General features: G+C 67.7%; 2 protein-coding genes across 6 annotated transcripts; one reads left to right on the top strand and one right to left on the bottom strand.

Moving 5' to 3' along the window:
• BAHCC1 (BAH domain and coiled-coil containing 1) lies at nucleotides 1–22,523 on the bottom strand. 5 transcript variants are annotated; one of them, XM_058852028.1, is made up of 27 exons: nucleotides 22,391–22,523; nucleotides 20,200–20,509; nucleotides 13,838–14,017; nucleotides 12,959–13,081; nucleotides 11,052–12,665; nucleotides 10,868–10,973; nucleotides 10,489–10,697; nucleotides 10,249–10,407; nucleotides 9,690–9,919; nucleotides 9,121–9,478; nucleotides 8,314–9,036; nucleotides 7,582–7,766; nucleotides 7,340–7,476; nucleotides 7,104–7,205; nucleotides 6,746–6,860; nucleotides 6,469–6,640; nucleotides 5,965–6,126; nucleotides 5,481–5,806; nucleotides 5,045–5,152; nucleotides 4,715–4,968; nucleotides 4,534–4,609; nucleotides 4,347–4,455; nucleotides 4,143–4,265; nucleotides 3,893–4,060; nucleotides 2,384–3,534; nucleotides 1,692–1,928; nucleotides 1–1,071 (listed from the first exon to the last, which is right to left on the bottom strand). In XM_058852028.1, exons 2-27 carry the CDS (start codon nucleotides 20,372–20,374, stop codon nucleotides 865–867), a joined length of 7,509 nt encoding a protein of 2,502 aa, XP_058708011.1. In that variant the 5' UTR covers nucleotides 20,375–20,509; nucleotides 22,391–22,523; the 3' UTR covers nucleotides 1–864. The 5 variants fall into 5 exon arrangements, with proteins under 5 accessions (XP_058708011.1, XP_058708015.1, XP_058708012.1 ...); XM_058852032.1 differs by having other exon boundaries at nucleotides 10,868–10,970; XM_058852029.1 differs by lacking the exon at nucleotides 22,391–22,523 and adding an exon at nucleotides 21,146–21,275.
• Nucleotides 22,524–22,888: 365 nt separating this feature from the next.
• Nucleotides 22,889–24,865, top strand: LOC131585968 (spidroin-2-like). The gene is made up of 3 exons (XM_058852661.1): nucleotides 22,889–22,942; nucleotides 23,091–23,231; nucleotides 24,146–24,865. Exons 1-3 carry the CDS (start codon nucleotides 22,889–22,891, stop codon nucleotides 24,785–24,787), a joined length of 837 nt encoding a protein of 278 aa, XP_058708644.1. The 3' UTR covers nucleotides 24,788–24,865.
• The last annotated feature ends 3,079 nt before the right edge of the window (nucleotides 24,866–27,944 follow it).

The following is a 27,944-nucleotide window of genomic DNA, read 5'->3' as shown; positions in this document are numbered from 1 at the left end:
GCGGAGCCAGCACCATCAACGGTTCATATATTTATTCATAAGCCAAGTTATCCATAAAAAAGTTCCATAGTAAAAGGCCTTTACAGGAATGGCGGCTCATAAAACCTTTGTTTAACCCTTTGCTCCTTTTTTTTTTTTTTTTTGTCCTTTTGGGTTATTTTTTTTATTTTTAATCCTGTTTTATGGGATTTGTTTTGTTTTGTATTTTAGTGTTTACACTGGAAAAGCCCCTGTACATATTTTCCAGGCAGCGGCGGCGGGACGGGCCAGCGTCCGCCGGCCCCGCGGGGTCCCCGTGGTCCCCCCGGGGTGTCCCCCCCGCGGTCACCCCACTATTGCACTGGGGACGGCGGCGCTGGGCCCCCCGCCCGGGGCCGAGCCCCCCGCCCTGGCCCCCTCTGTACAGCGCTCCCCGCTGTCCCCGTCCCCCCAGGCTGGGGGACACAGTGCACTGAAACGCCCCCCACCCCGCCCCCTTCCCCGAGGATTATTATTATTTTTTTTTGTGATTTTTTTTTCATCATTTTTTTGTCTTTTTTTTTTGTTGTTGTTGTTGTTGTAGTTGTCGGGGTTATTTTTTTTTTTGTTTTTTTTTCCTTTCTCGCTTTTCCATAAAACTTCCCGGAAGAAATACAATATTTACAGGCAAAATAAATAGAACAACACACCTGATTTCTGCTTCACCTGCTGGCAAACAGTCAGAGGTACTAGGGAAAGTTATGGCTTGTAGGGGAGCCCCCCTCCCCCACCACGTCCCCTGATGTGCCCCCAATGTCCCCAAATGTCACCCTTTGCATAAGAGCAGGGCGGGGTCAGCACAGGGTGGGCACCCCGGGGGTCAGCACAGGGTGGGCACCCCGGGGGTCAGCACAGGATGGGCACCCCGTCGGCGGTCACCAGGCGCCCCGTGGTGGGGTCGTAGGTGCCCGCCAGGTAATAGAGGTCCTGGCGGTCCTGGCAGCGGCGGCCGCGCGTCAGCTGCTCGTAGTGCTCCCGCCCCACCACCTGGCACTTGTGCGAGATGGTCTGCACGTCGTTCTCGTCCTCGTGGCACGACTGGTACAGCGCGTTCTGCGGGGACAAGGCGCCGTCACTGCCGCTGCCAGGGCTGGAATGTGGCTACCTGCTCTGAGATATGGCTACCTGCTGTGGGATATGGCTACCTGCTCTGGAATATGGCTACCTGCTGTGGGATATGGCTACCTGCTGTGGGATATGGCTACCTGCTGTGGGATATGGCTACCTGCTCTGGAATATGGCTACCTGCTCTGGGATATGGCTACCTGCTCTGGGATATGGCTACCTGCTCTGGGATATGGCTATCTGGTATGGGACAGGGCCACCTGGCCAGTGACAGGACCACCTGCTCTGGGACATGGCCACCTGGCATGGTGCATGGCTACCTGAGGTAGGTATGTGGCTACTTGACACCTGATGTGGTGCACGGCCATGTGTGGCCACACAACACGGGACGTGGCTACCTGACAGCACACGTGTACCAGACACGGTACATGGCTACCTACCCTGGTATGTGGCTACCTCATGGCTCCCTGGCGACAATACACAGCTCAACACGTGGCTACCTGACGTGTTACGTGGCTACTTGACACGACGCGTGGCCACATGAGGCACCACACGGCTCCCTGAGCTGGCACATGGCTCCCTGCCCCCGGAGCCAGCCCTGCCCTCACCTTGCCGTCGCTCTGGCGCTTGCCCAGCTTGGTCTCCTCGGGGTGGTAGAACCACTTGACCTTGACCACCATGTTGCTGGCCCAGGACTCCCACATGCTCTCGATGCGGCCGATGTAGGGCAGGTTGGGCCGCCCGGCCGACAGGAACACGGCGCAGTCGCCCACGCGCAGCGTCTCCTTGCCCCGCACGATGGCCTTGTAGAACAGCTTCCGCGCCTTGCCCTTCATGCCGCGCCGCTGGGGAGGGGACACGGGCTCAGGGCTGCCGTGGGGACCCCCAAACCCGCCCCGCTGCCGTGGGGACACCGCCGGGGGCACGCGGAGAGCGGTGCCAGGGCTGGGGGCTCGCAGAATGACAGACACGGCTGCCGTCAGCAGCGCTGCCAGCTCAAGGGACACAGCTGGTGGCATCACCACCCTCACAGCTGGTGACATCAGCACCCTCCCCTATCCTGCAGCCAGCAGGACTTAGGTGCCAGCGCCACCAGCACCCTGCACAGGGCACCCACGTGTCACAGCTGCTGTCCCCAGCGCCCCGAGCACCCAGGGCTCTGCCCTGAGCACGCGGCACCTGACTCCCTCCATCCCAAACCGTGCCCAGGTGGGTGCCCATGGCGGGCGCTGGCTGTGCCAGGAGCCGGGTGCCGGCTGTGCCAGGAGCCGGGTGCCGGCTGTGCCGTGCCGTTCTTTACCTGCGTGGGGTTCCCCGACCACCTCCAGAGCTGGCGCGCGGGCAGGAAGGCGGAGATCTTTGGCCGGTTTTCCACCGAGGGCAGGCGCTGCCGCCGGGAGAACTCTTTGGCTTTGGCGAAGCTGAGGGGATCCTTGCGCTTGAGCTTGGCCTTGGGGCCGGCGGCGGCCGCCTTGGACAGGAAGCAGCGCTGGGGCGCGGCGCCCTTGGGCCGCAGCGCGTCCGGCTGCGCCAGCAGCGCCGGCACCGGGTGCGACAGGCAGGTCTGCAGCAGCAGCGCCGAGTCCTCGTCCTCCGAGCTGTAGGAGGAATCCTCATTGTCCGAGGAGCACAGGCTGGACGTGGAGATGGAGCCGGAGCTGGACGAGGTGGAGGAACCCGAGGAAGAGGAGGACACGGAAAGGCGCGTCATGAAGCGCGAGGGGACGTCGGCACCGAGCCCGCCCGCGTCCTCGTCCTCGTCCATGTCCGAGTAGGAGCTGTGGCAGTCGCTGTCGCAGTTCAGGGCGAAGTCCCCGTGCCCCGAGTACTTGCGCAGCGCCAGCCCCACGGGCAGCGGGTGTGCGGCCGCGCGGCCCCTGCGCTCCCGGCCGCTCAGGCCGGCGTGTCCGTAGCCGTGGCTGCCCAGTGGCCGCTCCAGCCTGGCCCCAAAATCCTTCTCGGCCAACAGCAGCGCCTTGCACGTCTTGTTCTTGGGGGACGTCACCCCTTCGTGGTCCAGCTTGACCAGGAACTCGCTGCCCGCCGCCTTCCTGCGCCCGCTCCTGCCCACCTCGGCCTCCAGCCGCTCGGCTTTCTTGGAGCGCAGGAGCTTCTGGGCCGCCGGCAGCACCAGCCCGGCGCCGGCACCGAAGGAGCCGTAGGAGCTGGCGATGCGGCCAAAGGAGTCGGCGCCGAAGGCGTTGCCGAAGACGGGGGCGGCGAGGTGGTGGTGGTGGTGGTGCAGAGGGAAGAGGGTCTCCTTGGCCCGCAGCTTCTTGGTGCTGCCGTTGACCTGGAACAGGTTCTGGAGCACGGCCGAGCCCTTGTTCGCCGCCTTCCGCTTGGTCTGTGCCACGGCGGCCCAGCTGAGCAGGGACCCTCCGCGCCGCCCGGCCGCGGTGTCAGCCAGCGCCGGCCCCCGGCCTCCCGACAGCCCCTCCACGGCTTTGCCTGCGGAACACAACGGTCAGGGGTCCACAGGAGCAGGGAGAGAGGGATGCTCTGGGGCTGATCTCCACCCGCATTGTGCCACCCCTTCCTCCAACCCCAGCTCCTCACCTTTCTCTGCACCCCAATATTCCCAGCCCCCTTAACCCCATCCTTGCATCCCAGCACCCTTTGATTCCAGGAATCTATTCCCCTGCCTACATTCCAGCATCTTTCCCTGCATCCCAGCACACTTCCCCACATCCCAGTATCCTTCCCCCATCCCAAAAATTCCTTCTCGCATCCCAGTGCCTTTCCCCATCCCAACACCATTCCCCCCACCCCAGCCCATCAGGGGAATCCTGCTCCTTCCCCTCCATACCACTTTTCTCCTTGCTGGCCGCCTTCCTGCCGGAATTCCGGGGGGGCTGGGGGCCGTGGTCGGGGCAGAGCGTGGGGGGCAGCGCCCCAGGGGTGCCCACGTCGCCACACGCCCGCTTCGCTCGCCGGCAGGAGCTGGACACCAGCAGTGCCGGGGAGGGCTCGGTGCCTGCACAGAGCTGGGGGTCAGGGCGGCCCCATGCTCCCCCCACAGCCCCCCCAAATCCCGTGATCCCACCCCAACGCCTCACATTGGATCTTGAAGTCGGGTGGCAGCAGGCGGATGTTGGACACAGCGATGTGTCCCGTGTCCCCGTCGTCGAACTCCACCAGCACGGCCTCGGCGTCCTCCTCCTCCTCATCGCTGGAGGATCCTGTGGCACAGGGGGGCTGTTGGGACGGGCACGACACCCCCAGCACCACCCACCCCCCCAGCTGAGCCCACCCGGCCTCACCTCGCACCACATTCCCCGGATACAGGCAGCGCGATTTCTGGCTCCAGTAGGCGCAGACGCGGGTGCCAGGTGGAAGGCTCCGGCGTGACTGCGGCCGGATGTCGAGGACCTGTGGGAAGCAGCGGGTGAGGCTTTGTGGGGCCCGGGACCCCCTCCCTGACCCCGATCCCGACCGCCCCCCACTCACCGCCTCCTGCAGCAGCTGCTCCTGCGAGTAGATGTGCTGCCGGTTCCCCCGCTCACCCTCGATGATGATGCTGTAGCTGGGGAGGGGGCACAGAATGCGTTCAGCACCCGCCTTGGTGCCCCCCTCAAATGGCTGAGACCCCCCCCAGATGTCTGAACCCCCCCTGGGAGGCTCCACTCACATGTCGGGGGGCTGGATGGTGCGCACGCTGCCGGCGTACAGCAGGCTGTCCTCCTTGGGGATGAGGATGTGCAGCCCATCCCGCAGATCCTCCTTCTGGATGGCGCAGGCGTGGGGCACCCCCCCGCGTGCCCCCCCGGCCAGGCAGCCTCCCAGCTCCTCCTCCTCCTCTGAGAAGCTGCTGTTGTCGTCAAAGTCAAAGTCGTCCTCCACGGTGAAGCTCTCCAGGAGTTTGCTGACGGCCCGGCCCTTGCACTGCAGGAGGAGGCTTGGGGTGGGTGGGGGGCAAAGGGGGCCGTGCCAGGGTGGGGAGCAGCCCCGCGGGTCTCACCTGTTTGGTGGCCACTTTGCTTTTGACCTTGGCCAGTTTCTTGCCCTTGCTCAGGATGGTTTTGGCGCTCCGGGGGGAGAGGGCCAGCGAGAGCGCTCCGTTCTTGCGCTGCATGGGGAGGTCAGGGCCGGCCAATGACCCCTCTGTGCGACCCCAGCCCCCCCAGGGCTCACCAGTGCCTCCCACCATCCCAGTCCCTGCACTGGTGTCCCCTCAGCTCCACCAGCACCTGTGCCAAACCTGCCCCCATCCCTCTGCACCCCACGGTGTTCCATCAGTGCCCCAAAACCACTCCCAAAAACCTGCACCCACATCTCACTGCAACCCCACAATAACCCCCTGCATTCCCTGGTCCCACTGGTGGCCCCAGCCCATGCAGATGCCACATCTCCAGGTCCCCGAGCCCAGGGGTGCCCCCACACCAGCCCTGACTCACCCTGAGGGCCGCCTGCAGCCCTTTGCTCTTGCGGGTGCCCTTCTTGCCCCTCTCTCCCAGCCGAGCCCCCTCGTCCCGCGGCCCCAACAGCCGGGGGTCGGTGCCCCCAAAGAGGCTGCTGGGGGGTCCCGGGGGGCTGGGGCCGCCGGGGGCTGGGGGCCGCAGGCTCTCCTTGGCCTTGGCTTTCATTTTCTTCTTGCTGCCCTCGGGGCAGCCCCCCGCCTTCCGCCGGCCCGGCACCTTCTCCAGCTTCCCGGCTCCCCCCGGCTTCACCGGCCGCCGCTTGATCTTCACCTCCCCCTCGGGGCTGCCCAGGCGGCAGGGACCTGGTGGGGAGAGGGGTCAGGGCACCCCAGGGGGGCTCAGGGCACCCCATGGAGGTCCCAGCTTGGAGCACCTCATGGTTGCCCACCCAGTCCCAGCAGGTGCTCCCCGGGGTCCTCGTCCCTGTCCCCGTCGGTATTCCCAGGGTAAATCCCATTACCTAGCAGCCCCTGCCTTTCCTTTTTCTTCTTGGCCTTCTCATTGGCCTCCATCTTCACCACGGAGGACGGGGATGGCCCCAGCACAGCCATGGGCCCCGCGGCCAGTGACAGCCCCGGCTCCTCGTCCCCCTCCTCGCTGTCCGTGTCACCCTCAGGCTCGTCTGCAAGGGGAGAGGACAGCGGTGAGGGACTCCTGCACACAGGGTGACCCCTGCACCCCCAGTGAAGAACGGGGTGAATTGAGGCCATGAGCCACTCCCCACATCTGTCCTGCCCCCCCAGACCCATGGCTGCACCCCCACCTTTGACCCTGAAGCCCCAGTCCCGTGCCAGACCCCAGAACCCCAACCACAGCCTCCCATCCCCGTTCCCCATCCCACACCACCTCACAACCAGATCCCCATCCCGCCCCTGTACCCCATTCTCACCTCATCCCCGTCACTCCCATCCCAGAGCCCTCACCCCCATCCCAGTCCCTCACCCCATCCCTGTGCCCGCCTTGCCTCTGAAGTGGGGGGGCTGCCGGGGACCGGGGTCCTGCCCCTGGTACTTGGAGCCCTTGGAGCTCTTGGGCCGGTTCAGCTTCTTCTGGATGCGAGCACCAGGGTTGGGGTCCCTCCGGCGGAAGGGGCTGAGCCCGGGGGGCAGCCCCTTGCCCTTCACCTTCTGCTTCAGCTGTGACACCCCATCAGTCACCACACAGGGCGGAGCACCCCACACTGGGGGGGACTCCGGGGGGGCTGGGGGTACAACACACCCCCCAGACCCCGCGGGACTCACCGGGGAGCTCTGGAGGCTGCCGAAGGTCCCTCCCGCCAGTTTGCTCCTCTTCTTCTGGGGCTCGGGGTCCCCCCGCAGCTCAGCACACAGCAGGGACAGGCTGGTCTTCACCGCCCTGGGGGGGCACGGTGTGGGCACGGTGTCCCCAGGGCCCCTCGGGGGGATCCCACACCCCCTCAGCTTCATCCTGCATCCCCCAGAAGGATCCAGACCCGGGCCTGGCTGGCTCCTGCACACCCCAGCTGCCGTCTCCCTCTTCCCCTCCCTCCCCTCTCTCACTAATGTTTTGTGACATAAAACCTGCAGATTAATTTTTTTCCCCTGGGCCAAGGGGGGACACGCAGCACCAGTCACTCACTTGACCTTGCGGCTCTCAGCCCTGCCCAGGGCACTGGAGTGTTTCCGCTTCCTCGGCCGCCCCGGCCCTCGCCGTGCCGGGCTGCGGGAGCTCTCGTCACGCCTGGGAAACGGGGGCAGAGTCAGCAGAGCCCCCCAGGCCAAGGCCAGCCCCAAACTCACTGCACTGACGGCTGTCAAGGCTGCCCCAATTCCCCCGGGCTCAGGATGAGGATGGGGACAGCGACAGGGACGTACTCGTGGTCGTGGCGCCGCTGCAGCCTCACCAGCTCCCGCTGCTTCTCCTTGTAGCGGCGCTGGAGCTCGGCCAGGCGCATCCGCACCTCCACCTCCTGCGTGTTCAGCTGCTCCATGGCCGCCTTCAGAGGGCACACCTGGGGGGCCAGGGGGGCTTTGGGCACAGCCGGCAGTGCCAGCGGCCTCAAAGGCAGGGCTGAGACCGGGCACAGCTCTTCCCACGCCCTCCAGGAGACACTCACGGCCTTGGTCTTGGGGGTCCAGGTGTATTTGCGCCGGGGGACGCGGGCGCGGGGCGGGGGGGACACGGGCAGGGGGCTGAGCGCGGGGGGGCTGCCCTCCCGCCCTGCCGCCTCCACCAGCGACCAGGCGGCCGCCACCGTGGCCAGGTTCTGCAGGTTGAAGGCCAGCAGCTCCTCATCCTCACCTGTGGGGACGGCAGGGGGTGAGGAAAGACGGACATCCCGGAGCCCTGCACTGGCTCCTGGGGGGCTGGGGGGAACAGGAGCAGACCCCCAGCTGGGAGGGCCATGCTGATGTGCCCCATCTGGCCACAGCCAACCCTGTGCTCATCCCACCACGGGGAGTGGGACCCCACAGCCACCCCCTCGCCCCATGCTGTCCCCACCTGAACCCCAGCACGGGATCCCCCAGCACGGGATCCCCCAGCACGCTCCCTCCCTCCTGCCCGCAGGGCTGGGGATGAGCCAGGCTCTGCAGCCTTCCCCGCTGGGGCCTCCGGGATTCCCTGGGGAAGCCGAGCTGGGAGGGAATCCCGGCGCCTGCCTGGAGCCAGCGCTGGAGCCGAGCCCTGGGCACGGCATGGCACGGCATGGCACAGCATGGCACGGCACGGCATGGCACGGCATGGCACGGCACGCAGCCCCCCATTCCCACGGGACAAAGGGCACTGAGGGTGCTTGGGAGTCACCAGGACATTCTGGGGACATTTGGGGGCACCGGGTGTCACCCACCTTCCCTGGCCAGGTCACAGCGGCGCCGGCGCAGCTCCAGGTCGGCGAGTTCGCTGAGCAGGGCAATGCCGGGGATCCCTGAGGGGTGGGGGGCAGGCGAAGGGGGGGCCGGGGGGGGCTCCTCGGGTTCCTCCAGCGCCGGCAGCTCCCCCAGGTCGATGCCGGCGGCGATCAGCGCCTCCAGCCCGCCCGAGCAGCTTTGGTGCCCGCTGGGGACGTCACCATCCTCCTCCTCCTCCTCCTCATCGCAGCTGCCCTCTGGTTCCGAGCCATCGCTGTCGCCTTCCTCCTCCTCCTCTTCTTCCTCCTCCTCCTCTTCCTCCTCCTCCTCCTCCACAGTGGGGGGCAGCGGGGAGCCCCCCGCCTCGGGCACGGGGTGCTGCTGCTCCGGCTGCTCCGGCGCTCCCTGAGCCACCTCCCGGTGCCCCCCGAAGGGCTCCTCGGTGCCGCCCCCGGCCGGCGCTGCCCCCCGCTCCCCGCACAGCGCTCCCGGGGCCAGCAGCAGGTGGTGGCGGTGCAGCAGCGCCCCGGGACCCTCGGCCGGGGGGTCCCGCGGGGGGCCCGGCTCTCGCAGCGCCTCGGCCGTGGGGCTGAAGGTCCGGGACTGCTCGGGCTCGGCGGGCGGGGAGCCGGCGTGCACGGGGTCGGGGTCCGCGGGCTCGGCCGAGTGCGCCGCGGGGTAGCCCATGGCGGCGGCGGGGTAGCCATACCCGGGGGGCAGGTCTGCGGGGAGCGGGCGGCCATCAGCGGGGACTGCCCGGGTTTCCCCGGTCGCCCTCCTCCCGTTCCCCGTCCCCGCGGCCCTACCTGGCTCCAGGGGTTTGGGGTAGCGGCGCGGGGGCTGCCCCTCGCCCCGCGCGTCCTCGCCGTCGCCGGCCTTGCTGGGGGTGGGCAGGGGGCTGGCGGCCGGCGAGCGGGGGGCCACGGCGGGGCTGGCGGCGGGGCAGGCGGGTAAAGTGCAGGGGGCCGTGGGCAGCGTCACGGGGCACTTGGCCGGGTGCCGCAGGGCCGGCGAGTGGCAGCACGGGGACAACTTGGGGGGTGCGGGGGCCGCCGAGGTCAGGCCCTTGGCCGGGGGGTTTAAGGCAACTGCTTTGTGGGAGGGTTTGAGGGGCTTCTCGGGACCCCTCTCCTCCAGCTCCAGGGGCTGCTCCTCCGGCTTCCGCTGCGGGGCACAACGAGGTGACAGGCGTCAGATCCTGCCCCACATCTGAGCCCTTCATCCCGCATCCCCACGGTCCAGCCCCTGCCCCACTGCCTGCCCCCACGCTCTCAGTCCTTCCCCACATCCCCCAGTGCCGTAATCCACCCTGCACCCCAACATCCATCCCACCCAGCCAGCCCCACATCCCATCCCACCCCCAGCCCCCTGGCACCTGGCCGTGCCCCTGGCGCTGGATCTCGAGGGCCTGGGCCGCCCGTTGTTGCTGCTGCTGCTGCTGCTGCTGCTGCTGCTGCTGCTGCTGCTGCAGGGCATAGAGCTCCTGCTGCCGCAGGAACTGCGACCGTGGGTACACGGGGAGCTGCCCCGTGTGCTGCAGGTGGGCACCAGGACCCCGGCCTGGGTACATGGGGGGCCACAGCGATGCCTGGTCCATCACGTCAGCTGCCAGCAGGGGGGGAAGGCAATTAGAGACCCTCTTGAGGGTCACCCCACAGACCCCAGCAGTGCCCAACCCCTGTGACCCTGGCAGCACCCCCAGAGATCTCCATCTCCTACCCCTGAAATCCAACAGCACCTGCAAAAACTCCATACCCCTCCCCTGCACCCCTAAAAATACCCCCAAGGACCCCATCAGCCATGAACTCTCACAAGTACCCCAGTGACCCCCCCATCTCCCACCCTGCACCCCCAAGGACCCCCTCCCCTCCCTCTCAGTCCCCTCCAGCCACCAGGACCCCCCTCCCCGCACAAGGTGGGGATCACAGGCTCACCCAGCGTGTGGGGGGTGCCGTGGGTGGGGGGCTCCGTGGGGAGGATGACGAGCTGGGCAGGGGGGTCCTGGGCGAGGGGGAACACGGGCTGCATGGTGCTGGGCATGGAGGCAGGGAAGGCAGGGGGCAGGTTCTGGTGCAGGGCGGGGTGCCCGATGCCTGTGGGGACGGAGGAGGGTCTGTCAGCACCCCACTGCTGGGGTTAGCACCCACCCGACTGCCCCCAGAGCCGGCACCGACCGTAGGAGTGTCCCCCCATCCAGATGGAGGGGCTGCGGGTGCGGGGCAGCCAGTGCGTGTGCGCAGGGTGGGCGTGGGCGGCGGGGTCCCCCCCGAGCTGCCCCGCCGGCAGCGACGAGCCCCCCGTCATCATCAGGTGGGGGGTCAGCTCCCCGGGACACCCCCCCGATGGGTGCATCCGGGCAAACTCCACCAGGTCCTTGTTGTCCCTGCGGGAAGAAGGTGATACACGGAGTGTGGGGGCAGCAGTGGCATCCCCCTCTTCCAGGGATCCCTATCTTCCACCCCCGAACCCTAAATAGCACACAGAGCACATTTTCCAGCCTTCACAGGGGTCCCCCACAGCCCCCAGCAGCACCAGCGGCTCCCCATCACTCACTGGAGCAGGATGTCCCTCCCGGGCAGCCCCAGGCGCTCCTCGCAGAGCCGGCCCCGCTCCTCCTCCGCCTCCAGCTCCATCAGGTGCACGGGTCGCGCGGTGCCTGCTGCCACGGGGACACCGCGGTGGCATCAGCGTGGCACCGCCAGCCCCGCGCCTCCCCGGGCCCCTCTCCAGCCCTTACCTTTGACTCCAGCCGCCGCCCGCTGCCGCCCGCTGCCGCCGGCGCTGTAGGGCTCGTGGCGGCCCAGCGTGTCCTTCTGCCGCGCCACGGCCACCGCGATGCCCACGGGCGGCTGCCGCACCTCGCCCTCGGTGCCGCCGGGGCCCAACCCCTCGTGCTCCCGGCCGCGGGCGCAGTCCGGCCGCTCCAGCTCGGGCTGTCCCTTTCCCGATGGGAATTTGGCATCCTGGTGGGCGCAGCTGCCCTTGGCGCTGCCCAGCCCCACGAAGGGGGGGCCCTTCTGCCCCCCCAGCAGCGCCCCGTTGCTGTACTTGAGCAGGTTCTTCATGGCCGACACCTCGTCGGGGGCGTTGGGCACCTCCTGCGCCCGCACCAGCCCCGCCCCGAAGGGGTCCAGGTAGGGCCCCCCCTTCCTCTCCTCAGCCACAGCCAGGGGGGGCCCCTGGCCCTGCACCCCCCAGGGGGGCAGGGGGTGCCCGCCGTACCCCAGGCCACCCAACTCCAGGGGCTTGCGCTTGCCCTCGGCCGCCTCCGCCTCGGGGTGCTGCTGGTGCCGGATCCGAGCCACCTTCTGGGCCGGGGGGTCCTTGGGGGGACCCTTCTCTAAAGTGCAGCAGGAGGGGCCGACGCGGACGCCCAGGGGGTCGGGCCGGGGGGCGCGGGAGCAGTCGGGGGCCGGCGGCACCTCGAAGTAGCCCTTCTCCAGACCCGCCTTGGGCGCCGGGCACCGGCCGGAGAAGGGGGGTGCTTCGGCTGCGCCCCCCCCCAGGTACTCCAGCCCCTTCAGCCGGGTGCCCGCAGCCCCCCACTCCAGCCGCCGCTCCGCCGGCCCCTCGGCCTTCAGCGGGTGGTGGAACGGGGCACCGTAGGGCTCGGTGCCCGCCTCGGCGTGCCGCTCCTTGCCGTCCCCGCGCTCCATCCCGCCGGATTCCGCCTGGAAGGAGCGGCTCTTGTCCGTCGGGGGCCCCACCGAGGGCACCAACGTAGCCCCGCTGAGCTTCAGCTCGCGGGCGGGGGGCTCGGGCAGCGGGCACAGCACCTCGGGGCCGGCGTGGAGCGGGAGGCAGGGGAAGGAGCCGGCGGCGGGCACGGCGTAGGACACGGCGTGGTGCAGCATCTGCCGCCGCTCCACCGCCTCGCCGTAGGGCTGGGGGGCCTCGGGGACCCCCGGCTCCCGCTCCTTGGGGGCGCAGCGGGCGGCGCGGGGCAGGGCGCTCCCGGCACAGCTGGGCAGCGCGGCGCGGGCACCGTCCCCGTCCAGCCCCTTGGCCCCCAGCAGGCACGATGCCAGAGGCTTGGGGCGCCCGTCGCCGGACCCTCGCAGCGGCACCCCCTCCTTGCAGTGCCCCTCGGGCGGCACCGGCAGCACCGCCTTGTGCCGCTCCTTGGGGTCCTCCTCGGGAAGCCGCTCCTTGGGGTCCCCCTTGCCCCCCTTCTCCTTGCCCGCCAGGAAGCGCTCGTAGTCCTTGGGGGTCTTGGGGAGGGGGCCGGCGTCCCGCTCCCGGCTGCAGGAGCCGGCGGGGGGCCCGGGGGCGGCGCGGGCGATGCCGGGGAAGCCGTGGCTGGCGGGGAGCAGGGGGGGCTGCGCCGGAAGGTTCCGCAGGTAGAAGTTATCTAGAGGGGAGGGCGATGGGTGAGACCCCCGCCCACTCCCCACCCAACCAGTGGCCATGCAGATGAGGGGAGGAGCGGGATGAAGGGTAGGGCTCGTCAGATCCCTGTCCCACCCTAACAACGGCCCTGTTAGCACCCGCCACGACCCCGTGAAAAGCAGGAGCAGGGCTGGGACTGGCACCCACCACCCCACCCGCTGCCCCAGTACCACCTGCTCCGGCACCGAGCCCCCCACTCCTGCCCGGCTGGGGACGCACGCCCCCATGGGGGTCCCCGGTGGCCCCGGTACCTGCCTTTCTGGCTCTCGTAGAAACGGTGCTGGCCGTAGAGCACGTTGCCATTGCCGTGGTGGTCCAGGTGACCCATGGGCAGGAAGGTGGAGGCCAAGCTCCCGGAGAAGCGAGGGTACCCCGGGGCTGGGGACATCGAGTCAGCGGGGCTGGGGCGGCTCCTGCCCCCAGCATCCCAACCTGCACCGCTCCAGCTGGGAACTCCCTGCAGAGCCCGTGATCCCCTCCAGGCTGGGACCCCTCCCACCTTCTGGGAGCCGGGGCGGGGGGGAGTTGAGCCCCCCCAGACTCGTGTCAGCTGTGGCCGTGCTTGGCTCGGCTCGGCACGGCTCGGGCGGGCTGTCCATCAGCCGCGTGCGCTGCCCGTCCCCGTCCCCCCGTGCCCCCCCGGAACGCCGGGAGCCAGCTGGCAGCCGGTCAAACTACCAGCCGGGCCGGCTGCCAGGGCCCTGCGCCAGCACCGCCGCCCCGCTCCCGCTCCTCCGGCGGGACGGAGACTCCAGCGCATGGGGGGGACACGGGGACTCGCTTTAACCAGGGCTGCCCCGGGGGTCCCCACACTGTCACCTGCCCCAGCACGGGCGTGCCTGTCCGGGTTCATCACACCGGTGGCACGAGGTGGCCCGGCCTCAGCTGGAGCTCTGCAGCCCAGCACGAGCCTCTCTGGCCACCCTGAACCCCAACTGTGGGGTCTAAGCCCGGTCCCTGTAGATGCCCCGGGGCGTTTTGGGGCACAATGGTGGCCAAACCCACCCTCATCACCCAGAAGTCGCTGACCCAGGGGGTCTGGATCCCATAGACATGGGCACTGCTAGGATGTGACCACTGGTGCCTCCGGCCACCCCGGACCCACAGCCCATCCCCACCCCGGTGCCCACTCACCTTCGTGGGAATGGGAGAACCAGATCTGGGAGGTGCCGGAGTGGGGCCCGCAGAAGGCCGGTTCTGGGGGGGAGGCGGTGGGGCCAGCGGGGTGGCTGGGCCCCCCCGAGCCCAGGCTGCCACTCAGGAAGCCCCCCATGAAGGAGGAGGGGGGGGCACTGCCCATCAGGCTGCTGCCGGCTGCAGGGAGAGGGCACAGTCAGGGGGGCTGAGATCAGTTTGGGGGGGCTGAGGGCAGTCAGGGGGGGCTGTGCAGGCCCTGCTGGTATGACCCAACACACCACACTCCCTTGTGCACAGGTGTGTGTGCCCAGCTGCCACACGCAGCCCTGGTGGTGGCACTGTGTCCCTTGTGCACACCCCTGTGCACACACGTCCCTGTGCTCACACCCCTGGCGTTACCGTGTCCCTCATGTCACCCTGTCCCTTGCGCTCACTCTGCCTGTGCACATCCCCAGTGAGTCCCCACATCCCCTGTGCGCTCTCGTCCCTCACACCCCCAGCCCCACGGGGCTCAGACGTGCCCCAGGGTGTGCGGGGCACAAGGGAGCCCTGCCCTGTGCGTGCCCTGAGCACACACACAGCTGTGCCAGCACATGGCACGCTCTCAACACGCCTGGGGCTCCCCACGCTGCCGCTCCCCGCCAGGGGACACCGGCTGCTCCCAGCGCCGGACAATCCCAAGCTCCAGGGACACGGGCTGTGCCGGGCCATGTGGGTGCACGTGTGTGAGTGCAAGGAGGGGGGACAGCCCTGGCCCTGACCCTGCTGCCTCCCCCGCAGCCCGGGGGGGGCCCCCAGCACCCTTGGGGAGGCCCATGACCGGCACTCCCCATCCCGCCCCCCCATCCCGCTCCCATCCTGGCCAAGCCGTGAGATCATGGTGGAAACTTCGGAGCTGGTGGCCAGCGGCCGGGCGGGGGAACCGGAATGGGGGGAGCCAAGATGGGGGGGAGCCAGGATGGGGGAGCCGAGATGGAGGAACAGCCCCTCACCGTGTAGCCCCGCTCCCCGTGTCCGTGCGTGCCGGAGCAGCCGTGGCACGGCTCGGCACGGCTCGGCACGCGTGGCGTGGCACAGAGCGCGGGCTGGCTGCCCGCCCGGCCGGGGCAGGAAGCGATGCTTTGCTCTCTAAGCCGGCCCACGCTCCCCGGCTAATCCCACCGGGATGCCTCTGGGATGAGTGTCGGGATGTGGTTTCAGGCAGCTTCGCTCCTTCCTCCGTGGCGAGGCCGAGCCGGGCAGGGCCGCGTGGGCCGGGGGCACGGCCGCATCCCACCCGCAGCCCTGGGAACCGGACACGCTCCGGGATGGGTGGGCACATCCCGGGGGATCCCTGCCCGCTGCTGCCCACGGCAAACCCACCCTGTGCAGTGCCGGGGGACCCCGCGCGGGCGTGGAGCCGGCAGCGCGCCGGGCGGGAAGCCGAGGTTTCCAGAATGAGACTTTTCTGGAAGCCGTGAAACGGGGCTGGAAAAAAATAACCCCTCACCCCACCCCGATGGCGGCGGGGCCGGGGTGTCCCGGGGGGGCCGCCGCTCCCCACCGCCCACCCGCTGACTCACGGGTCCCCCGGCGCACGCTGGCCCCGTGGCCAGCACTGCCGATCCCACATTCCCACTCGCCGTGGCCCCCTGGTTCTGCCCCTGCAGCCACGGTGATGGCGAGGACAGGACAGGGACGGGTCACCGAGGACGTGCACAAGTCGTGTCACCCATGAGCCGGCGCTGGCGGTGGCTCCCCGCGCCAGGACGGGCACGGCACCGCGGGGCCGGCTGCCAGCACGGGACAGATGGGCTGCGGGGTCCCAGCCCGGGCCCCCCCGCAGCCCCCCGGCAGCGTCACCCTGGGAACTCCCTGGCTGGGCTCCCCGAGCCCGGTGCCGTGACTCAGCCCCGCCGGCATCGCTCCCGGCTCCGGCACGAAATTTCCCTTGGCCCCGAACCTGCAGAGGGTCACACGTGTGACGACTGTGCCAGGTCTCAGCACGGCCACACTGACAGCGCTGAGAGCGGCGGGGGGACACTGGGGAGACTCAGGAGGGGGCAACAAGAGGTGCTCCCTTCCCTCAGGCTGCTCCTCGCCCCCACTCCGAGTGCAGCACAGATGGGAATGTGTTGGGAAGGCAGAAAGTTTCAGGGCCAGAGTGTGGAGGGGGGCCGTGCTCCTGGGGGGGTTCAGCCCACGGCTGCTCTGGGATCCCCAAGGCGGTGACAGACCCCGGACCGCGGCGGTGGCGGGGGGGACGTGCGCAGGGTTGGGTTTCTCCCTTGGCTATTTTGGGGCTGGAACATTCCTAATGGAGCTGGAGCCGCGGGCGGAGGGTTGGGAGCTGGCAGGGACCCTGGCAGGGGCAACCCAGGCCCCCCCCAACAGGGCAGGGGGTGGTGAGCAGCCCCCCACGTGCTTCACAACCCACACAGCCCCTTTAAAAATTTGGCAAGCAGGGAATAAACGGGCTCTGGCTCCCTCAGTACTGTAATTCCAACTGAATCCGTATTGTTATGGCACTAAATGAACGCTGCAATGGTGAAATGCTGCCGGAACGTGCCCAGCAGGGCCAGGAGGGTGATCCCAGTGTTGTGCCATGGGTTATCCCCTCTGGAATGCCACTGGCAGCTGTGCTGGCCACAGCCACTGCACACTCAGCGCTTGCACACTCACCATGTGTGCAAAGGGCTCACGAGGGTGGTGGACATTCCTGGCACAGCTGGAAAATGCTGCTGGCACAGCTGGAAAATGCTGCTGGCATGGCTGGCACACACCACTGGCACAGCTGGCACACCCCTGTGTGCCCAGTGCACTCTCCCTGCACGCATGACTTTCACATCCAGAGCATGATTTGCACGCCCAGAGCACAACCTCACACACACATGCCTTGAAGACCATTTCTGGAGCACAGGGAAGCCAGGGAGTGTCCTCCAGGGGTCCTGATGTCCTGCCCCACTCCTGATATCACATGGATGCCATGCATATGAACCCTTCCCAGGAACCCTCAAAACGTGGGCCCATGGGCACCCTGTGCAGTTCCTGTGAATGTCACACTCGTGGCTCCTGCTGGGACTCGCTTCCCCCAGGGCTGGGGGTCCCCAGCAGGGTCAGAACCTGCCCTGGGGTGACGCTGTGGAGCAGGCAGGGCACAGGCAGGGCTGGGGGTCCACAGGAGCCAGGGGTATCCCAAGTGGTCCCCAAATTCTCCATGAAGCCCATCCACCCCACATTGTTCACCGGGCAGTGCCAGGAGCTGGTGGCAGCTGCCCGTCCCCCAGGGCCTGGCACGTGGCAACATCTCTGCCTGGATCCAGCTCATGACTAAGGAACAGCAGAACCACTCGGGGATGACTCTGCGAGAGCCAGGGTAATTCCGCAGGATCCGGGGTTCTGCACATCCCGTTGCTCCCCCCGGCACCTCGTGGCTACCAGGGAGCAGCTCAGTAATCTCCAAATCTGGTTTAACTTTCACACATACTTTGGCAACGCGCCGCACGGGGGCTGGGGGGAGCAGGGAGCCCCCACGCCGGAGCTGTGGCCTCCAGCCCCTCGTCAGATCCCGTCACCAGGGAAGCAGCGATGCAGAGCGGCTGCAGCGCTGGCACCCGGCCCTGTGTCACCACCCAGCCAGGGGCACGGTCCCCACCTGCCTCCCACCATCACCACCCAAATCCCCCCTCCAAGCCGTGCCGGGAACCGCACAGCACCCAGCCTGCGGCGCAATCCAGGGAGGGGACAGGTGTGGGAGCACATCCAGCCGCCGACTCACCGCCACTGGGATGCACCCTGGCATGCACCGGGACCTGCACTGTCATGGCCAGGCTGAGCGCCAGCACCGGGATGCACACCGGCACTGCCACTGCCAGGCTGCGGGTCAGCACTGGGATGTACACCGGGATGCACACCGGGATGCACACCGGGATGCACACCGGGATTCACACCGGGATGCACACCGGGATGCACACCGGGATTCACACCGGGATTCACACCGGGATTCACACCGGGATGCACACCGGGATGCACACCGGGATGCACACCGGGATGCGCACACACACACCCAGGGTCAAGCCACACACCGGCACGGCCGCGCTGCTCCCAGCCCAGGGCTCGGCCATGGTGACACGCAGCCCGGCGCAGTCACAACTCTCCACTAGTCCGCAAAAACATCCGAAGGGCAAAAATTGCAGCCAGGCCCCAGCGCGGCTCAGGCCTCTGCCAGAGTTTCCCACCCCCCGGCTGTGGGGGAGGCGCTGGGACCCCGGTCCTGCTCAGCACAGGGCACACCGGGGCAGTGGGACCCGCTACAATTGGGGTGCAGGGGCTGCACCCCGCCTGGGTCAGCTCTGCTGGCTCCGGGGGTCTCCATCCCCCCATCCCCGGGCAGTGTGGGCACCCCGGCCCCGGTGCCATCACCCACCCGCTGCCGGTGCCAAACCCGACGCCAGCCGGAGCGTTCGGTTCCAAGAACGCGCGGCCCTGAGTTACGGCTTTAATAAAACCAAGGAAAACAGTTTTATCTCCCGTTCCCAGGGCGGCCGCCGGGCCCAGCAAAGGCTCCTGGGAGGTGTAGTCCGGCCCCACGCCGGGAGCCATTTGGGGGAGCGCGGCCGGAGCCCCCCCAGCCCCGCCGTGCCCCACGAGCCACACCGGCATCGCCCCGCCACGGCCGGCCGCGGGCTGGCTCCGTGCGCTGCCTGGGCTAATTATCAATCATCGGCGTTAATTACCGCGCCACGCTACCACGGCTGCCGGCACCGCGGCCGGGCCATGCCGGGGGGACACGGGGTGCTGGGGATGGGGACCCCCCCTCCCGCCGGCCACTAAATTATCCGGTTTATCCGCCCCGGCAGCGTTCCGGCCGCGCGGAGCCTCAGAGCGCAGCTCGCTGGGAAGCGCTCCGGCTGCGCCGGCCCTGCCAAAGCCGGAATATTTTTAGCTCGTTCTGTTGTTGGGTTTGGCTTCTCTGTTTGGTTTTTTTTTTTTTTTTGCTAGGGTTTTTTTTTTTTTTTTTTGGTTGGTTGGTTGTTGTTTTTTTTTTTTTTAATTTTTTTTTTTTCGGCGCGTTTCTGCCGGGGTATTTTTAGCCGGATCCATGTTATTTTAACAACCTCCGGTGCGTTCAGGCTCCCATGTGTCGCCCAGGCCCCGGCGGGTGTGAGGGTCCTGCACGGGGACGCCGCCGCGGCAGGAAGCCGGAGGGAAGCCGGAGGGAAGCCGGAGGGAAGCCAGCAGCACCCCGGCGCTGGCGTCCCTCCGGGATCCCCCGCGCGGTCACGGCGAGCCGGAGAGCAGCCGAACCCCCACCCCTATCCCCCATCCCGGGGCCGGGTTCCAAGCCCCCATCCGCACTCCTCACCCAACAAAGCTGGGGGAAGCCAGGGTGGCCCCCCGAGCCCGGCGGTGGTCCCGGCAGCGGGGCCGCCGGCACAAAGCGAAACCGCCCCGGCCGCGGGCCTGATCCGGCGCCGCCTCCCCGGCACCCCCCGGTGCCCCCCGCTTTCCACCTCCTTCCAAAGAAGCCCCACCGCTGCCACCCCCACCCCCCCCCGCGCCGGCCCGGCCGTGCCCCCCGCCCTAATCCACGCACTAATTGTAATCCCATTAAAGCAGATATAATTTTATTAGTATTCACAGCTCATCAAGGCGGCGACAATAACCGGCGCTGCCGCCGTGCCGCGGCCAGACAACCGCCTGCGCCGGCGGGAAGCGGGGGGCCCCCGGCGCTGCTCCGCGCCGAGCCGGCACACGGCTCCCGCTCCGGCCCTGCTCCGGTTCCTGCTCCTGCCCGGAGCTCGGCAGCGGCTGGGGGCTGCGCCCTCCAAGCCCCCGTGCAGCCAAGCCCGGTTGAGCCCTGCCCGGCCGCAGCCGAGCACATGCCGCAGACAAAGCCGCGCGGGCAGCTCGCCGCGGACGCCGGATCCGGTGACCCTGCGCCGGGGCCGGTTGGCCGTGCCGAGCTCGGCCGTGTGCCCTGCTTTGTCCAGCTCCGGCAGCTGCCGCGGCGAACACGCGCCGCGAACCCCTTCGCACCCTGACACTTCGGCGCCGAATATCGAGCCCGGGCTCGGTGACCTTCCACCGCCGCGGCCCCGCGTATAACGGCCTCCTTGTCCGCCCCGAACGCGCCTCCGTGTCCCGGCACCGGGATGGAGCCCGGGGTCACGCTCCTCCCGCGCCGGCGGAGCGGCTGGGCGGGGGGATGTTCCCCCCGTGTGTGCGAGTCCTCACCCCAAAACCACCGGGCGCGGTGACAGCGAGGTCGGCACAAAGGGAGGCCGAGCTCCCGGGGCCGTGCCGAGCTGGCGGGGCCGCGCCGAGCCTCCCCGAGCCTCCCCGGCCTCCCACACCGCGGGCGCCCCGACCCCTCTGACCTGTGTGCGTGGCCATGGAGATGGGCGCCGGGAAGTACTTGGTGGGCTGGAAGTGTCCGGGGGGCTGCACGGCCCCGTGTGCCGACCCCGCCACGCGCCCCGTGCCGTGCCGGTGGCCCAGGCTGCCCCGCTCCGACAGCAGCCGCGGCGGGGGAGCGAAGTCACGGCCGTCCATGCCGGGGGCACCCACCCGCGGGGGGCTCGGCGGGACCCCGACACGGCTCGTGGGCGATGCTCAGCGCCGCGCCGGGCCGGCTCGGCGGGCGTCGTGCCGCGCTCCGCGCCGGGGCTGTCGGCTCATCCTCCGCTCCTGGCACGGGGAGAGAAAGGAGAGAGTGAGAGCACAGCCGGGGTGGGGGTACGGCCATCAGTGCACCCCAGAGCCCCCGCGCCCCGGCACTCCGCTCTCCGTTTCCCCGGTACACAGCCCGCTTTCTCTGCGGTTCGCAGGGCCCCGGGTTCCCCGGTACCGGCGGCGCGCGGTCCCCGCTCTCTGCCATCCCCGGAGCACGGCCCCCCCTTTCCCCGGTACTCCCAGTTCGTGATCCCCAGTTTCCCCAGCGCACAGCCCCCCCACTCCGTGTTCCCGCTGCTCCCGAAGCGCAGCTCCCCCTCTATCCCGTGCTCCCGGTTCCCAACCCCGCTTGCCCCGAGCCCGGGCCCGGTTCCCGCTGCTCCGACCCTTTCTGGCCGCTGCTCGGGTTCCGGTTTCCCGGCGCTCGGTTCTTTTATCTCCGCCGGTTCACCGACCGTATCTCCCTGGGGCTCGGCCCCGCTCGCCCTCGGCTTCCCCGCTTCCCGTTGTCTCCCCGGAGCTCGGCGCCTCCCTCGCCGCGGTTCCCCGGTTTCCTTCCTTCCCCAGCCCCGGTTCCTCGGTCTTTCCCCTTCTTCCCTCCAGCCCGGTTCCCCCGTCCCCGCTTCCCCGATATTTCCCCGCTGTCCTGACCCTCCTCTCCCCGGTTCCCCGCTCCGTCCCCGCCGCCCTGCCCCGGTTTCCCGGTATTTTCCCGTTCTCCCGGCCGCGGTTCCCGGTCTCCGCCGGTGCCCGGCCGCGGCTCCCGCCCGCCGGGTCATTGTTCTGGCAGCGCCGGGGCCGGGGGGCCCGATCCGGCGGGGGGAGCCGGGCACGGGCCGGGCGGCGGCGAACAAAGGGGCGCGGGGCGGCGAGCGCGGCCGGGGGGCGCGGGGGGCCCGGCCGGGGCCGCGGGGAACGGGGGGAGCGCCGGGGCGAGCCCCGGGGGAAGGAACACGGGCCGGGAACAAAACATGTGTATTTCCTTAAATGAAGCTGAGGAAAATATGTGAAAAAGGTTGTTTTGCTTTCTTTTTGTTTTTTTGTTTTTTTTGTTTTTAATTGAGATAAAAAAACAAATGCAAAGCGAAAAAAATAATGGGAAATAATTGAAGGGGAAAAATATTTAAAGCAAAATAATTGAAAGCGAAAAGGGCTCGATGCGAAAATGTTTGAAGGCGCAAACGGTTTAGTGAAGCAGCGTTTGATGAGCAAATGATTTAATGAACAAATGTTTTCACGCACAAAATTTTAATGAACAAAATTTTAAGGCGAAGCGATTTGAAGCAACGAGTTTTAAGGGGAAAATGTTTTAATATAAAGAAATAAAAGGGAAAATATATTTTATTGGGAAAATATGAAGGGGAAAATATTTTGGTGGAAAGAGATACAGGGAAAAATATTTTTGGGGAAAAAAGATGAAGAGAAAAAATATTTTTGTAGGAAAAATACGAACGTACAAAATATTTTGATGCCGGAAAGATGCAAATAAATATTTAGGTGCAAACAAATAGAGCGAAAAAATAAATAATAAGGTAAAAATGAAAAAAAAAAAAAAAAAGCAAATTTGCAAAAAATAAATTGAAAAAAATGCAAAATAATTAGCGTCCAAAAATTTAAAACGCAATATCCAAGTAGTCAAAGAAAAAAAAAAACATAATACCCAAAACACAAATAAAAATAATGCCCAAGACGCAATTAAAAAAAAAAAATTAACGCCCAAAAAACCAAAATAAATAGCGCCAAAAAAAATTGTTAAGGCGTAAAAAAAAAAAAAACAAAAAAACAAAAACCAACAAAAAAACACAATAACCCCGGAGCGCCCGAAATTAAAATAACCCCCAAACAACAACAACAACAACAACAAAAAAAACCCACCCGCGGATCGCAGTTACTTACCGGAGGGGCGTTCCGCGCGCGGGGCGAGTGCGGTCCCGTGGCGGGGGTGCGCAGCGTGCTCCTGCCGGTGCCCGTGCACTGCCCATGCACCGGCTGCTCCTGCAGCAAAGGGAACCGGGGGTGTGTGGTTGGGGGGGGTGGGGGGGGAGGGAGGGAAGGGGGGGGTGGGAAAAGGCGGGGGGGGGGGGGGTGGGGGGACCCCGCCGCGCCTCCCGCTCACGCCGCGCGTTCTCCGCCGGGGCGGGCGCGCCCCGCATGCTAATGAGCGCGTGCCCCGCGCGCGCGCCCCCTCGCTGATTGGCCGCCGCGCGGCGCTCGCGCCCCGCCGGCCATTGATCCCCCCCCCTCCCCACTCCGCCCGGCTCCATTCTTCCTCCGGCGCGCGCGCCGCGCGTCAAGCGAGCGCCGCTGCCGATTGGCTGGCGGCCCGCCAGCGCTCCTGCCAATCAGCGCGCGGCGAGCGGCGCGGAACGGCGGCGCCTAATTCAAGCCCGGCGGATGAATGGGGAGGAGGGAGCGGCGCGCAGGCGCAGCGCGCGCTCCGGGCGGAGGGCTGGGGGGGGATTGCATTTCTGCGCACCCCCCGCCGCAGCGCGCCGGGCCCCCCCCGCGCGCTGATTGGCTGGCGCCGCGCCAGAGCGCTGTCAATCACGCAGTGTAAACAAGGCGCTGATTGGCCGGCGCCGCGGGCGGTTTCAAGGCGCCCCCCCGGGGGGGGGACACGCGCGGCGGGGGCGGTTTCGAGGCCCCCCCCGCGCACACCCCGGAGCGCCCCGGGCCGGAGCGAGCGGGATCAAAGAGCGGCGAGAGGGGAACGGGCCGCGGGCAGCGCCCGCCGCAGGTCCGGGACCGGCCGGGGGGCCTGCCGGGGAGCGGGGGGATGCCGTGCCTGGGGGCCCTGCGGGGCGGGGAGTGTGCAGGAAGGGGTAACTGGGGGGCTGTGCAGTGTGGGGGGGTGCAGTAATGGGGGGCCGTGCAGAGCGAGGGGGGCTCTGGAATGGGGGGCTGCAGTGTGGAGGGGCTCTGCAATGAGGGGAGTCTTGTAGAACAGGATGGGTGTGTGCGGTGTTGGGGGGCTGTGCAGTGTGTGGGGGCTCTGCAGAGCAGGGTGGGGATGTGCGGTGTTGGGGGGCTGCAGTGATGGGGGTCTTGCAGAGCAGGGTGGGGATGTGCGGTGTTGGGGGGCTGCAGTGATGGGGGTCTTGTAGAGCAGGGTGGGGGTGTGCGGTGTTGGGGGGCTGCAGTGATGGGGGTCTTGTAGAGCAGGGTGGGGGTGTGCGGTGTTGGGGGGCTGCAGTGATGGGGGGTCTTGCAGAGCAGGGTGGGGGTGTGCGGTGTTGGGGGGCTGCAGTGGGGGGGTTTTGGAATGGTTGGGGGCTCTGCGAGGTGGGGGCATAAGTGTTGGGGGATGTGCAGTGAAATGTCGGGGGGCCGTGCAGAGCAGTGTGTGGGGTTGTGCAGTGTTGGGGGGCTGTGCAATGTGGGGAGGGGGCGACGTGGGAGGGGACAGAGCCAACTGAGGGGCTGTGTGATGTCAGGGGGCTGCACAGGGCCAGGGTACCGGGGACCACACAGAGGGAACGGGAGCGGGAGCAGCACCGGGGGGTACCGGGAGCAGAGGCCCGGCAGCGGCTGCCACCGGGGTCCCTGCCGGTGTTTTGGGTTTTTTTTTTTTTCCCCTTTTTTTTTGGCAATAAAAGGGTGTAATTGATTGAAAACGCTGAAATAAATCCAATCGCTCGTAACCACGATTAGATTACGGCGGGCGATTCATTACGCGGGACAGCAATCGAGTTAGGAGGGAGCGGCCGGGGGCTGCCGGGACCCTCCGGCACCGCACGGACAGAGCCGCGCACCGGGACACACGGACACGGCACGGGGACAGACGGACAAGGACAGCCGGGAACAGGCGCTGCTGCAGCGGGACGTGCGGCTGCGGCACGGAGCCACGCTTGGGGACACGGCGGGGGACACACGGACACGCAAGGACACGGGGTGGCACCGCACACCCAGCCGCCGCATCCTCCTCCAGGGCTGCCGTGCGAAGGCCCGTGGGATCCCACTCCACGTGGGAAAGGCCGGGGAAGGAAGGGCCCTTATGGATTATCCCAGCGCCAGTGGAATCGCTGCCGAACGGGAGCGCGGTGCAGATCACGGTGTGCAGCCACCGGTGGTCTGGGAGTGCTGGGAAAGAGTTTCCTGACTGAAAAAGAAAACCAAAAAAACCTCACGGAAAGCGGCTCTCAGGCTCTTCCTTCCCGCAGTGACGCTGGCGGGAGTGGCAGTGGGAAGGGGCCGGGGGAACCCCTGGTGCTGGGTGGGAAGGGGTTGAGTCCAGGGCTTGTGGAGCACCAGGGCTGTGTCCCTGGGCACAGTGGGCAGATCTCCAGAGGGTAAACATCAAACCTGGGCAAGCCCCTGCTGTGGGTAACCCCCGCCCCTCATGAGTTGGCAGCCCTGTGGGCAGGACCCCTCCCCATGGGCAGACCCCTCCCGTGGGTGGCTTCCCTCTGGGCAGCCCCCAGTGGGCAGACAGACCCCCACTGTGGGTGTCTAAACCCTGTGGGCAGTCCCCCCGCCCCGTGGGGATAACTGCTGTGTGAGGTTTGATCAATGAAGTGAGGCCAAATGAGCACAATTAAAGTCAATTTAATGAGGATCCCCCCACATCCATTCCCCCAGCCCTGCAGCTGCCTTTGTCCACTGCTGCTGCCGCTCTCACGGTGCCTGTCCCCCCCCTCAGCTGGGGCTGGGCCACCACAGAGCCCCCTGAGCACGGTGTCCCCCTTGGGGGAGCGAGAGGGGACCCCGAGGATGGGGTGTGGTGGCAGAGGACACGGCCTGTCCCTGCACAGGGGACATGTTTGGGGGTGCAGCAGGGAGGCTGCAACCCTGGCAGTTTCCCCCCTCCTCAGCTGTTTCCTCCTGGGAGCTGCTGAACCCCCTCAGAAGGGAAAAGAGGCTGGGAGGGGGGAGTCCTCTGACACTGCTGGGGCAGGAGCTGGGAATAACCCCTGGATCCCCAGCACGGCTGTGGTGGGACCCCCGGGCTGGCGTGTCCCCTCCGCTGTCCTTCACGGCTCATCCCAGGGCTGGGCACGGCTCGGCACGGCTCCGGGGACAGGCGGGTTTCCAGCTGGCCTCGGTGTTCCCGGCTCGTCTCAAGGCCGTCCGTGTCCAAGGGTTGTGTTTGCCGGCGCGGAGGGACGAGGTGGCTCCGCACCGCTCGGGGACCTCGCGGGTGGGGACAGCGGGGGGCACCGAGCCGCAGCCGCTCGGGGGTCCGAGGAAAAAGGCAGGAACTTAACTCCCATTAACCATCCCATTGTACCGGCCGTGGGAATAATCGGGTTTGCTAATGCAATTGCTGCCGCGATGCGAAAATCCGACTGGAAAATGTATTAGAGCAATTATCCGCCTCCCTCCGCAGCCGGCGGAGCATTAATATTCAATTTTGATGTGGAAGCCCTATTATGTTAATGACTTTGGTGACAAAAGTCGTTAATGTAAGTCGGTTCCTTTATGGCGCGGCATTAGCCAGGGTGAGCGCGGCCGCGGGGCGGGATGGAACGAGGGGCACGGGTGAGGATCCGGGCTGGGGCTCCGTGGGGAGCCGGGATGAGCCCCGTCCCCAGCCCGGCCAGCCCTCACGGCTCGCAGCGAGCGGGCGCTGCCCGCAGCCGGAGCTGCCGGTGCTCCCGAGGCTGCGCCGGGGCGGATTATCCGCGCTGCAGCGCATCCGGCAGCGCCGCTCCCTCCGCTTCAGCTGCCCTCCTTTGTTCTCTCCCCGGGCCCCGGGAGATGCGCCGGTGCTTCCCCGCCTGCCGGAGAGCGCGGCGGGGCCGGGCCGGGCTGGCCGCTGTCCCGGCCATCAGCTGACACCGGGACTGTGCCCCGGGCCGGGTGCTCGGTGCTGCTGCCGTGCTTCGCCAGGCCTGGCTGGATGGGGGGACGGAGCCAGAGCTGGGGGCTGGTGATGGGAGACACGGGGAGGGGGATGAGGAGCAAACCAACACCCCCTGGCCTGGCCATGGGCAGCCACCACCACGGCTCCCGCTCGGGAATGTCAGTGCCATGGCCAGTGTGACACTGAGCTGTGCTGTGATGGGGTCCTGGAGCGCTGGAGGGACGGGAACGGACAAACATGGAGCTGGGAGATGCCTGTGACAGAGAGAACGACCGTGACCTTCACCTTTCCAGCAGAGCTCATCCTCCTGCCGCTGGGCTGGGAGCGGCCCGGCTTTGCCAGGAGTGTGGCACGGGCACGGGGCTGGCTGGGAACCGGGGTATTTGTCACAGCCAAGGAAGGGACAGCAGATCCCGGACACAGCCCAGGCACAGGATGGGAATTCCGGGACTCCTTGGGAAGCTCCTGCCCGGTGCGGCCCCCTTGGGCGTTGGGCACAGCCCTGTCCCGGTGCACAGATCTCCACGGTGTCCCAGCGCTGCCGTTCCACGCGTGGTGCCGCTCCCTTGGCATGGGGGCCGCAGCAGTCGGGATTTGCCGCTCAGAACCCCCAGGACGGCGCCCCCCACCCCAATCCCGGCAATAACGGGGGAGTAGGACCACGGGCATCCAAGTACAAAATAACCCTGCTGCCACCTCGCGCTGTCAGGGCCAGCCCCGAACCACACCCCGGACAGCGCCCGAGGTTTGCAGCCGAGGCTGGGGCCGCTCCGCCGTGGTTCCCCGGCGTCTACCGGAGCAGGAAGGTGCCGAACCGGGATCCGGCACTGGCAGCGTACGGACAGGAACGTGTCCTTGGCACTGCTGGGGACACAGCCCGCTGGCACGGGGCTCCGCACGGCCGCGCCGGGGTCCCCCCGGTCCCCTCGCTGTCCCCGGTCCCCGCGGAGGCGGCTCCGCGCGCACGTGGCCGGGCCGGGCCGTGCCCCGCGCTCCGCCCCGCGCCCCCCCCGCGCCCCCATTGGCCCAGCGCCCCCCGTCCCGCGCCCCCATTGGCCCAGCGCCCCCCGTCCCGCGCTCCCATTGGCCCAGCGCCCCCCGTCCCGCGCTCCCATTGGCCCCGAAACCCTCCACAAACAAAGGCCGGAGCCCGGCGGGGGGCCCGGCGCGCCGCTCTGATTGGCGGAGCGAAGGGGCGGGGCGGCCGTGCCAGGCCCCGCCCCCCGAGCTGCGCCGGGTTTCCTTATATGGATATGGGCGGGGCGCGCTCATTCATGAGCGGCGGGAGGGGCGGGGCCAGCGCGGGGCTGCGCTTCCCGCCCGCGGCGCGCGCGCCTCGTTCCCACGGCGCGGGTGTGAATGAATGGGCGCGCGCGGGGGCAGCGCACCGGACCCGTGCGGCTCGGTAAGGTCCGGTAAAGCTCCGCGCGGCTCGGTAAGGTCCGGTAAGGCACCGTGTGGCTCGGAACGCCTCGGTACAGCTCGGTGCCCGGGCTAGGCGTGGGTACATGCGGGTGGGGAGCGTGTCCACTCGCGGGTGGGACGGTGCCGGGGCTCGCGTGGGGCGGGCGCGATCGTGTCCTGAGGGTGCGTGGCTGAGCGTGGATCCCCCGTGGTTGTATCCCCGGTACTGTCCTTGCACTCCCC

The sequence above is a fragment of the Poecile atricapillus genome, chromosome 17 (genome assembly GCF_030490865.1).
Source record: "Poecile atricapillus isolate bPoeAtr1 chromosome 17, bPoeAtr1.hap1, whole genome shotgun sequence".
In the NCBI taxonomy this organism is placed as follows: Eukaryota; Metazoa; Chordata; class Aves; order Passeriformes; family Paridae; genus Poecile; species Poecile atricapillus.
The sequence above is the reverse complement of the archived record's forward strand: the minus strand, read 5'-3'. Positions and strand labels throughout refer to the sequence as shown.

Bases quoted from the DNA above. Each gene is read 5' to 3' on its own strand.
- LOC131585968 (XM_058852661.1), top strand. From the start codon at position 22,889: ATGAATGGGGAGGAGGGAGCGGCGCGCAGGCGCAGCGCGCGCTCCGGG. The intron at 22,943-23,090 runs GCTGGGGGGGGA...GGCGGTTTCAAG, and splicing joins GCGCGCGCTCCGGGCGGAGG to GCGCCCCCCCGGGGGGGGGA. The intron at 23,232-24,145 runs GTCCGGGACCGG...AACCACGATTAG, and splicing joins GCGGGCAGCGCCCGCCGCAG to ATTACGGCGGGCGATTCATT.
- BAHCC1 (XM_058852028.1), bottom strand. From the start codon at position 20,374: ATGGACGGCCGTGACTTCGCTCCCCCGCCGCGGCTGCTGTCGGAGCGG. The intron at 7,767-8,313 runs GTGGGTGACACC...CCGTCCCCACAG, and splicing joins CTGTGACCTGGCCAGGGAAG to GTGAGGATGAGGAGCTGCTG. The intron at 6,641-6,745 runs GTGAGTCCCGCG...GGGGTGTCACAG, and splicing joins GCAGCCTCCAGAGCTCCCCG to CTGAAGCAGAAGGTGAAGGG.